The 12,067-nt window shown below is 41.2% G+C and overlaps 1 protein-coding gene across 10 annotated transcripts in view; it reads right to left on the bottom strand.

Moving 5' to 3' along the window:
• The window catches only part of LOC147307855 (disco-interacting protein 2 homolog C), a 202,086-nt gene that overhangs the window by 87,417 nt on the left and 102,602 nt on the right, over positions 1-12,067 (bottom strand). For 9 of the 10 annotated variants that reach the window (XM_086272273.1, XM_086272275.1, XM_086272276.1 and 6 more), the window contains exon 2: positions 5,379-5,450. In XM_086272273.1, coding sequence (XP_086128399.1) covers positions 5,379-5,450 — 72 coding nt within the window. Of the gene's footprint in view, positions 1-5,378; positions 5,451-5,871; positions 5,925-12,067 lie in introns of those variants that run through there. The other variant, XM_086272277.1, reaches the window with a different exon arrangement.

The raw sequence follows: 12,067 nt of genomic DNA, 5'->3' as shown, positions 1-12,067 counted from the left end.
TTGTCCTTTGGCTGGTTGGGAAAGATATGAGGGGGGAAAAGCCAAATAAAGGAACATCAACACTGCACATCATCCTGTGCCAACACCAACATGGTTAATGCTGATTATAGCAATCGTAATTTAAAAAAAAAAAAAGAAGCTCAGGAAGCAATATAATTAAAAAAGAAACCAAGTGTACTATATGTGGTTTTTTCACTTTCAGGAAATTACATAATGTGCTCTTACAGAAAATGCCCTCTCCTTACAGGCATCTAATGCAACAAATGTTTTGCATGCTTGAAGCACGACACAGAAGGACTGACAACCGTAATGTGCTGTGAGAAAGTAACTTTTATAGACCACAGTAGAGGTGGGAATCACCATACATCCCACGATACGATATTATCACAATACTTAACGCACGATACGATATTATTGCGATTTTTAAAATATTTTGCGATATTCAGATTCTGTACATAAAGGTAAACTTTATCAATATTCATTTTATCTAATATCAAAGTCTCGCACTCAGTCTTTCTCTCATTTCAGTCAGTTTTATTGTTGACAAACTGAACGGTTTGTATTACAGTCTAGTCCAACTTAACTGAATGCAACCATCTGGTACAATTATAGCTATTCTGAACTATGAAATTTGTGAAAACCATGCAGCCCATTCAGCAACTGAAGAATTTGAAAGTAAATTAAAACTAAATATAATTTTACATTAAATAAAAAGTTTTAAACTTAATTAAAATAAAACACGTCTTAAATAAAAATAAGTAAACTGTCATGTTTATTGCTGCCAAAAAAACGTTTGGACAGTGAAGGAATGTCAGGATTCTTGCTCAGAAAAAGGATCAACATGCTCTGAAGTCAGAGCATGTTCCAGTCCACAAAAACCTTTTTTGTAACAAAATATCGATTTCTGCTGTGCCTGTATCGATACATTATTAGCAAACAAAATATCACGATACTACACAGTATCGATTTTTTCCCCCACCCCTAGACCACAGACAGATCACAACTGTGCCTTTGCTATATGCACAATATTGAATGTGCATACATTCATTGAAGTCAGCAGAATGACTACATAAAGAAAATATTCATATTACACCAAATGTATAAATTTGTAAAATTACTTCATTTCCTCTCAGAAAATGTATTTAAAAGTATTACAGCAAATGCGAATAGATAAATGTAAACATAGGAGGACATTCATGAGGCATCGTACAATGTTTACAAAGTAGAAGTGGTTACAACTCTGTCAGTAGTTACAGGTTTTCTGAAATCAGAGCTCTGCAGTTGATAGGTGTTTTCTAGCTCCCACACCAAAGTGCTAAACATCAAACCTGATCGCGCCTGACCCGCCTACTTGAGCTTGCACAGCTCAGCGGCGGCTCCTTCTGAAAGCCAAAGTCCGATACGGAGCGGCTGAGTGAACTTCGTCATGACTTTGTGGAGGAGTTTTACGGTATCGGTGACACTGTAGAAGGACAAAACACCTGCACTGTGATCCAGGTACACTCCCACCCTGGAGGACCAGGTACCTGGGATCGGGGTTCTAATGTTGTTATACTTGAATTCGTAGCTATTTTTGAAACAGTCTAAAGCCCAAGACTTGTCATTGTTCCCAAACACGCATTCAGCGAAGCTCCCCGTTCTGCCGATACTCTTGTATGAGACTGCTACTAAAACGCCTTTCCCGCTCCTCTCCACCTCCAGGTAGTGGCGTCCAGCAGATCCCGCTGCCGTTCAGCCCTTTCTGCTGCGGCTGAGACTTTGATATGACCTTTATGATCGTCTTTGGAACAGAGATAACAGATGCAGTGCTGATCAGTGCGACAGAACAACTTCATCACCTCTTGATGGCGAGAGCAGATGTTTTCCTGAAGACTTGCACTTGCTTCCACAAGCCTGTGTTTCCTCAAGGGAGGTATATCATAGTGAGGCTGGAGGTGCGCCTCACAATATGAAGCCAAACACTGCAGACAGGACTTGGAGGCTTTCGTTTCGTTCAAAAAGCAATTTGTAGTTCCTGTAAAGTCTGATTTTTCAGGTCTGAGGTGTTAACCAGAATTCCACAATGCGTACATTTTTACATCGCTTTTACTGTAATTCATAGTTATTCCGGTTACCCGTCACAAATATAAACATATCCTGCTTTCAGTCATGAATCAGGAGAAGACTTGTTGGCATGTAACCGCAGCTATTTTTAGAAACTCTAACCGTAGTCATCATGTGAAGGAAAATGTTTTGGAGAACTCGGGGGAATTCTTACAACTCTGGCAAAAGTCGACAGGGCTGTCAGAAACTTCTGTTGCTAGCTCAAACAAACATAAGGACATTTTATAATCTGGGCCATGAAAGGGCCAAACAAGTTATTCATTTGTTCAAAGAACCACAGAAGTCTCATGAAAGTTTGCCCAACCATTTCGACGGTGCTTTGTAGACTTGGAAAAGGCTTGCGACTGGGACAAACTAGCTATTATACAGGGAAAATGTTTAAAACACCAATTTGAAGCAGCTGGAAAATGGGTCCACACTCGGTTTACTTAGGCCTGGTCGCTGCAGAGGTCGTGGCCTCGTCTTTCCAAGTTAGAGTAAGATGCAGCTGGAGACTGGTGTTTAACTCTAATCTAATTGAGCTTTAAGCTACATTTATCAGTTTACAGTACTGTTCCTACCAAGGTCCGTGGTTATAGTCAAAACCAGCTTTATAAATAACCATTATCACATTATTATTATCTTTTCCACAGAGGTTTTAGGCCCTCTGTTAGAGATGAGCTGAGTAACTTTTATATAGTTGAGATTTGGAAATGGACCATGAACACCTTGGTCTAAAAGTATTCTGTGCACAGTAACAAGCCAGCCGACAGTTTAGTTTAAGTATCCTAGAATTTTACCAAAATCCACATTTACAAGTACTTTCAAGTAATCAAATTGGAAATTCTAATAATGATTGATTCAAATCATCATGGGTTTAAAAATAGTTTTTTATTGGCTGGTGAAATTAATCCTTGAAGACAGTTTATGTTTCAAATTTCTTTTTAAAAAACCCTAGAAGTTATCTTACTGACCCCAAATCAGTGCTCTGAGTCTACAGCTGTACACTAGAGTTCACTTAAAGTAAATGCAAGAGAAGGAACGTTTTTCATTTTCTATTTTTTCTATTTTGGCTGAATGTAATGACATCAAAGTGGTAAATTCTCAGTACTGGAGGGAAAAGGAGAATCAAACTATATCACCCTGACTCCATACAAAGCAGTGCGGATTAAAGCTGAAATACACCACGGGGAAGGAAACTGTGCTGGTGTGTGTGTGCTTGTTACAGAAGGAGAAAAGGAGTATTGTGTTGTTAAGTGTGTTCAAGAGAGGGTCTGAAAAATGGGAAAAAGGGGTTATTGTGCGTGCGTGCGTGCGTGCGTGCATGCGTGCGTGTGTGTGTGTGTGTGTGTGTGTGCGCACAAGAAGAGTACATTACAGGACTGAAAGGAATGAGGAGTGCTGGATTCATGCTGGGTTGTTCTTGTATTACTCATCCTGCATGGACTCAGATGCCTTTCACTGCCGACCTGGTTTGTCAATAAGTTACGGTTAGAGTTAAGGTTAGGGTTAAGGTTAGGTGGGTAGAGACTGTAGTTACAGTTCAGGTAAGGCTCCAGGAAATCAGTGTTAGTTGGTGAAATGTTCTTAGAAGTGATTTAAACGTGAATGTGTTAGCGGCCAAGCAACACAAGGAGGAGTGTGTGTCATCTGCCCCCCTCCCAGAGAACTGGGGACGACCCCCCGCTGGGTCTGGATGTGAATACCACACATTCTCTCCATCCCACACTCCTCATTCCATCCCATAATGCACTTCCTGCCATTCTCCTTGCCTATGAGTACATATGCTTGTTCTCACACACACACACACACACACACACACACACACACACACGTATCTACTAGTTATAGCTTTGGCAGAGCCAGTGTGTCTGCTGGTTTTCACTTCAGTCCCATCCTTCACAGTCATTCTGACTTCTTTCAAAAGAAAACAAACCCCTACTATCAGTCTGTTAGACGAAACACTGAAATAAATTTAAATGTGTATCTTCTTACGAGGACCTTCAACAAAACAAAGGCACGATCAGCTCTGCCTTACTTGTGAAAATCTCTGTGATGACAAAGCTGCCCAAAATGGGATTTACTGTGTGTCCTGTTAAACATCGACAAGGAGAGAAAAAAGTGCCGTATTCAGCCAAAGACAAAAGAAGGTTTCATGATGCACACACACACACTCGTTTTCATATCTTAGTGAGGACATCTTACCCTAACCATCAATAATCCTACCCCTCAGCCTAAACCATAACCTAACTGTAACCCTGACACCAAAACTGAGCCTCAAACTCGTGGGAACGGGCGTTTTGTCCCCATCAGTGACTGTTGGTCCCCACAAGTATAGTAGCATGACAATTTTGTGTCCTCACAAAGATGTCTAAACGTGCACACAGAGTAGCTGAGATGTGTGCGCTTCACTCGCCTGAGTGCAGTCTGAAAGGACAGAATCAAAAGAACCCACAACGATGGATCCATCGTGGAAAAGCTGTCACTGCTTTATTGGAAGGTCGGCCCTCATCCACGCTGATCAAATGGGAAGACCCGGACACTCTCAGACATGCACAACATTTTAAGAGACTGAAGTGTCACTGGAGACCAGCAGACACACTGGCTCTACAAAAGCTATTACTGGGAGCTGTTATTAATGAGAGGCTGAGCCTTCAGCTATCGGGCTCCCCCCTCCTGCAAAACCAGCTCCTAGTTTGGATTCGGGAGACAGACACGCTCTCTAGTTTTAGGATTACACTCCAACCTTTCCTTTTTAATAAAGCTTACAGTGAGGGCTGCTGACCTTGGACCATCCTTCAGTTATGCTGCTGTTGCTTGTATTTCTTCTCCACTGGTCTCTTTTCACTCCCCAAATGTTTATACATCATTAAATTGTGTCTGTTATCGCCCTCTCTTTTACGCTGCTGTGTTTGTGTGAGACTGGGAGAGAGAACAACATGGTCGGGGTATCAAATAATGAGGTCAGTGTACGTACAAGTAATCCTTGAAGATTAGGCTCAAGATTAATCTAAACACTCAGTTTCAGACAAGTTTTTCTCGCCTTGCCTCTGAACGATACCAGCTATCATCATCTCAGACAAAGCTCTGGCTGTGAGCACAGAAGCCCCGCCCACTAGCTATTCAAATATTCTGTTTATGAGGAGCAGCCAATCAGAACAGCTGGACTAATAAATAAGGATTATTTTGAACTGTGAATCATGCAAAGCTACTATAGTTTAAAACAGCACAGTGTGTGTGAGTGAGCAGTTCAGTTAAAAGGGCAGGATGAAGCTTTAAAGAACAGCCTGCTTTACCTGGTGCTTGAGGTAAGTAGGCTCCAATCAGCTTGGATCGCTTCTTCTCATAGCCCTTCTGTGTGATGTCACCTGCCATAGAGAGAAAGACAGAGCAAATTTTACTTTCCTTATTCTCATACAGCAATACCCAGCGAGAGAGCCAAAGTCAGTGTTAAGTAAAACATGGATGATCAATGTTTTCTAAACTTTACTTCAAGATTCAGAGATCATTAAAGCTGCACTGGGCATGCAGGTTTTTATGTTTTTTTAGATAAATGTTCACTGTTCCAGCTCCTACAAGCATAATTTAAAAAAACAATGACAAATTAACAATAAGACTGCAATGAACTGAATACATTTCCCCTGAAAAAGCAAAACAATTTAAGGTACTACAGCATTCAGAGAGATCACGGTATGCTTATCGCTTGCTTACGACCAGATGATTCTGTTTGAATGAATGTGAATGTGCATAAATGAGGAACTCAAAGCACTGCAGGTGCAGCTGATTCACCTTTCACAGTGCGACAAACCACCTCAAAGCTTGCTGACCGATCTCCCCGAGCGATAAATCAAACCTCGCTACGGTACCATCAGCAGATTTCCACGCAGCACAAAGCACATCTGAATCCAATAGCGCTTTTATAAACGATTCCCGGCATTGGGTTTTAACCTCCGGGGACTGTCAGATCACCAGGAGGGGAGGGGCTGCTGCATTTCAAAAGAAAGTTAAGAAGAGAGAGCCAGAAAATTTGGGGGTGAATCACTGCAAAGTAAATATGCGACTGCTGAGTATAAACACACAACAGACCAAATGAGTGTGACCCCACCCCTAATTATACTCCAAGTAAATGTAGCTGGAAAAAACAAAGTAACAATTTCAGAGAAAGGCAGAAAGCCACAGAGTGAAGGATTATGGGAATTAGAGTTTTAAGAACCAACACGGGCCCCAGATTACAATATGCATTTATATTAATATTTATATAGAGGTAAATATATTATATATACACTGATAAACAGTAAATACAATATAGTCTTTATTCTATTTCTAATTCTACTCTATTTCAAATAAAGTTATAGTATGAAAGCTGGAGAGTCTGAGGAGGTTTTGTAGTTTGTGAAATGCTGAATGGTAGTGACTGAGGGAGAGTCAATGAGCCAACAAGTCATTATTGTATAAATGTATTTGGTGGAGACACTTGGATGTGCGTCTATGGGAGCTGAGGCCAGCTGATGTTCTTTATATTGTTTTTGATATTTGTTTCCATTTTCTTAAGCATCAGTTTTAAATATGCACTGAATATGTGCTAATTTACAAAAACCTGAAGATTTCATTTAGCTGACATATTAGAATCAAACGGTTTTACCCTATAAACAAAAAACTATGTCAACAGCCAGAAAGAGTCGGTTTCCATCGCGCTGTTTGGGATAAAAGACTTTGTAAATCCGGTTCTGAATCAAGCTTACTAGTTGATAACTTTTACAAGAAAAACGATTTTGTTGTCTTGTTAGTTTTCTGAAATATTATGTTCAATATTGAAAATGAAGCAGTATCTATCAAACGTGTAGAAACAAGCAACAAAATTCAGTGAAATAAAACCTAAATGTGTATTTTGGAGATTTTCTTTCCACTAGTCTGCAAGAAGCCATGTTATACAAGCAAAATAGCAAGTGGATGAAAAATGCATGTGTTTGCCTGAGGTGAATCAACTTAAAATATGATAAAATGTTTTTACGGGATGCAAACGTCTAATTAAAATATTTGCTTTATGCATGACAAGCAGGCTCTCTACGAGTCTGCAGAGTCCACGTGACTTGATGAATTGTAGGTCCAGACAGTTTTTGGTGCTTGCAGACTTCAGAGGAATTTTCCAGTTAGGTCTGTGTGTGCAGTTGCAGGGACATTTGGATTCAACATGTTCGGAGCAAAGAGGACGGAGAGGACCGGAAGGGCTGGAGAATAGATTCAGGATGAACTTCCACAACAAACTTGTGCGCGTACCGTTTGTACATTCTGTGGGATATAAAAAAGGAGCATCGCAGCAGTGTTTGACAAGCAAGTTTGTCTCGGTGATGTTACACACTTCTTACAGTGTGTGGCTTTTTGTTAATTAAATGCTCATGTTCAATGTGCTTCGTGGTTTTAGAAAGCAGGTCACAGAACACATGTATGTATGTATATATATGTATATATTGTACTATTCTTAGTTAGCGTATTGTCTGTCTTGTCTTAATGTTGGTTTAAAATGGAGCACTGTAACAAAAAATAATTTCCCCCAGGGATCAATAAAGTATTCTGATTCTGATTCTGATTCTGACATGTTTTCTAAGGCACGATAACAAAAATAATTACACCCATCTCCATATTTTGTTACATTTGGGCTCCACTACAGCAGCTGTATGAGAATCACAGTCCAAAATAATCCGCATTTGTCCGATACTGGGCCCTGGTGAACCCCTGATTGGCTAACAATCACAAGCAGAAGGTTTGAACAGCGAGTGGGTGGGGCTTCTGTGCTCACATCAAATGAACACATCTGCTCGCAGTGATATGATGCAGAGCCAGTGGTTCTCACATCAGTGAGTGGATGTCACGGTGGGACTGGATGACCCCCCCATACTTTCTGAGCCACGGGTGCACCGAGGGGAAAAAACTCAAACTGGCCGTTTAAAGCAGTGTGAAGCTGAGATTCTCACTCTTTTTGACTGTGTTTAGTATGAACATCCACTCTTTTAAACCAATCAGGGTAGAAAAGTCACAGTCCCTGCTTTAAATGCAGGACTCTAAAAATACCAAACATTCTTCGTGCAGACTAAATGCTCTGCTATTTACATATTCTGAATTTCTGTGACGACTGTAGCTGCCGAATGATCAGCTGCGGAGCAATTTCAGGATTTCTCTGCCTGGAGGATGTCTGAGTAAAAATTTATAATTTAAAAAAAAAAAAAATCGGGTGAGTGTGCTTCCCAAGCAGCGAGCGACGCACGAAGCAGACCTGAGTGACGCTAAACCTGCAGAGGATTTGTCGAACACAGAAAAAGCGGTTTGTGTGGCTGACTTGACAAATCCTTCTTAAACGCACAAACATGTGAGTAACTGGCTGGGATCAAGAAACCGGCTGTGGGCACAGACGTCATCTGCGATGGTGTCAGCACAATGTATGTGTGTGTGAGAGAGATTTCAGTAGCATGAAGGCACATGGCAATAATTATCATCTCTGGCAGGGGATCCAACTACCCTGCTGAGAGAGAGGAACTGGAAAATACACTGAGGGAGGTGAAGACATGTGGGTAAACAGAGGAGGTCTGACCTTGTCTTTTAGATATTGACTTGTTGAGGAGGTGACACACAAACACTCAGTTAGCATGTTCTTGATTTAATTGGAGTTTTATCAGCAAAGCGGAGACCGAGTGAAATGAACATGTCAGTCAGCTCTGTGTTAAAAATCATCCAGCCTGTCAGTCACTCTGTCAGGCACAGAGTCAAACACACTGTGGCTGTATATTAAACTACCGCAAGATAAATGCTGTCTAATGCAATCAGGTTTTGTATAAACAGTGCATTCATGCAACTTTCCACGTTACTGCAGGTTTACACGCGGAAAATAAGAAAGACGTGCCAGGCTTTTAGGATCATGCCCAGGAAGGGGCCGCCATTGCTGCCAGCGCCGTTTTAGTCAAGAAGGAAGTGACGGGTTGGAATACTCACGCTTTTTCCTAAACGTATAACAAACCACATCAAAAAAATCTGTGAAGACAACGTTGGATTTGAAACCAAGCCCAGTGATGAATAACAAGCAGGAACATATTAAATAAAATAGATACAAACCATACACACATAAAAAACAGTCATAAGCCTCATAATAAAACACGTACTTTTGCTTATGAACACAGCTGAGACACTAAAATGTGCCTGTGAAAGAAGCTGAATGTGATTCTTTTGATTACAACAATAAAATAAAAAGTTTTCACAGAGTTATAATGGCTGCTGTGACTCGGTTTTCCGGGGAAATACAGAATTTTTTCACCTCTCTGAGCCTTTTTAAAGTAGGTCAGAAATGAAAAAGATGAGACACCAAGGATTAAAAAGGACAGGTAGTAATAATGAGATAAGTTTTTGTCATGAAGTCTATAAAACACCATAAAACACAAGAAACTATGCTCATCCTCAACCAGCAGTTGGTGCTGTTCAGCACCAAAACACACTGAATTTAGAGTCAAGTATCATATTACTCTGAAACTATGTTACTGATTTTGTGAGGATTAAAGTTATTTTTCTGCAAGCTAGTGCTCGTGCAGGAAACCTGTGCATGCAAGTACAGTATACAGAGCAGGTCAAAGGTCAGGGCACACACTCAAACTGTGTTTACAACAGTTTCAGTTAATAAGTTGATATTTTGCCATATTTTCTCTTCCAATTAAGTTCATCTAAGCTGGAGGATTATTTCTAGCCTCTCCCTCGATCTTAGGCGTTTGACTTGATGAGAGTTATACTCGTATGACAAACTGAAACAGAAACTTCCAAAGCAAGATCAAAAGCGAATGAGAGGTCCTCCTCCTTTCTCAGACTGAGGTGAGGAATAAAGAAGCAGATGATGAGGATGGAGGGATGAGGATCTTTAAATAGGCACAGGGGAAGGAAGGATGACTCAGGCTCTGCTATTCTGTAACTTCTTCCCTCCGTCTCACTGTCTGTCTATTTCAGTTAGAACAAAATGGATTTAGGGTGATGTTTTCACAGGTCAGAGTGAGGTGGTGTAAGCCCCGAGAGCTTAAACTGTCTCCAAACACAAACAGACACAAAGAGCTTCACATTTAGCTCGAGTGAGTCAAAAATCTAAAAGGCTAAACACAGACGAGAAAGAAGCAATCAATCCTTCAGTTCATTAAAAACCAAAACAATAAACTGGACAATCAAAAAAGAAAAATCCAGATTTTATGAATTTGCTGATTTATTGCTTTTCTTTAATGATGATGTGAAAAATGAACAACAGAATTAGAGCTCTGGAAACCAAAACCATATCTGAAAAAGAAACCTCCACAGTTTTGCAGAACACATCTCTGGAAATGTTTATGACCACAAGGCGCTCTACCTCCAATCAGAAAGCACAGCGTCATGTTAGAGGGCGAGTACTTCAGCCTGCAGCTTCTTTACACATTCAAGACGCCTAAAGCACCAAGAGCAGAGGACGGCTCAGCACGAGCAGCGCATTGAACAGTTAGCACAGACATGATGACGACTGATCAATGGAATTAAAATGATTTTACATGGTAACCGTTTTAAAAACTGGCTGTATGAACTAAACAAAGGCCAAATACACATAAACACAGTAACAGCTTCTGTGCATGGTCAGTCTGGATCTGCACATTTATACTAGCATTATTACTGTCATTATTATTAATGCTACCTCTTGCCAAACAGCACCCATGGCCCAGAATCATCTAAGGGAAAATGAAAGTCTGGGAATCAAACTTTTCTACCACAAGTTTGCTTCTCTACCCTCCAGCCAGAGCAAAGGTAACAGAGGAAAACTAAACCAATTAAAGGACACAGCTAAGAGCACCTGGTATCACTTAATTTGCATCTAGTCCTTTAATCATAAATGTGTACCGTTTACACAGTTGTCACCCTTATCACCAGGCTGTGGTAGAAAGCACTGTTGGACCACACAGCAGGCCTTTTGTTTCCAATGTTTCAGCCCCATGCGAGGGACAAATCCAGCTACAGTCCTGTGTTTGTGTCTGAGTGCTTCAGTGTTTTGAAATATGCATGGAGCAGCATGATGACAGCCGTAAAACCTCACTATAAGCTGCCTATGAATTATTGACACTCAGATATTTACATACTGCTGGAAGCGCCCTCCCCGACTCCCCGCTAGACATCAGACTGGCACGCTCTTAACCCCGACCTTGATGTCAAGCACTTTGAGTGGTCGATGTATAAATCACTCCTTCGCGCACTTGCAGGACAGTGTGGGCGCCACGGAAGTCACCATAGCAACTGATGGGCTAGCATGTTCCACTACGTGTAAAAAATCTGTGTGATAGAGTCTGACACGGACCTCGCGCTCACCGCGGAGTTTGCCGTGACTTCTTTAAACACAGCACTCTGGACAGTTTCACTCTGAGGTGGTCTTTCAGTTCCAGTTGAAGGAAATCTTAAAGCTACAGCGTGCAGTTATATTTCAGACAATGTGTTCTTGCAGCTTAGTTTCAACAGTTTGTGTTTGGCCCTTTCCTGTTTCCACACAACAATCGTCCTGCAGAAGAAAGTCAGCTCCATAAAGACATTAAATAACTCCCACAGAGCTCTGACCTCAACCCACACCTTGAAAGGCTGCCCGACACCATCATCCACCACTGCTGCACCTAGTTTCGTCTTACAGGGACCTACAGATTTAGCTGCAAATTACTGCAGTTAAGTTCAGCATCTGGCGGACAAGAAAAATCTATAAAAGCTGATGCTGCTACAGCAGAATTTAACAAAACTATCCCGTTTACGTCAAAAACACTTTTGCTCACGAAAAGCAAAAGTCAAACGTGCTCCGCGTTCAATCGCAGCCTCAGAGAACAACTTTGATCTGCTGAATCACCTTCCTGCGGTGAAAGGATGAGTGCTGCAAGTCAGTTTGTGCAGAAACAGCCAGCTGAGCCTGCATGACCATATACAGTGTGAGACAGAGAGAGCGAGAGAGAGACACCGAGCCATG

Source organism: Aulonocara sp. 'chitande type north' Nkhata Bay, linkage group LG18 (genome assembly GCF_057382095.1).
Source record: "Aulonocara sp. 'chitande type north' Nkhata Bay isolate Kocher_YH1m ecotype deep benthic linkage group LG18, A_spYH_male_GT1.1, whole genome shotgun sequence".
Lineage (NCBI taxonomy): Eukaryota > Metazoa > Chordata > Actinopteri > Cichliformes > Cichlidae > Aulonocara > Aulonocara sp. 'chitande type north' Nkhata Bay.
Note: the sequence above shows the minus strand (reverse complement) of the source record. Positions and strands in the feature narration are given on the sequence as shown.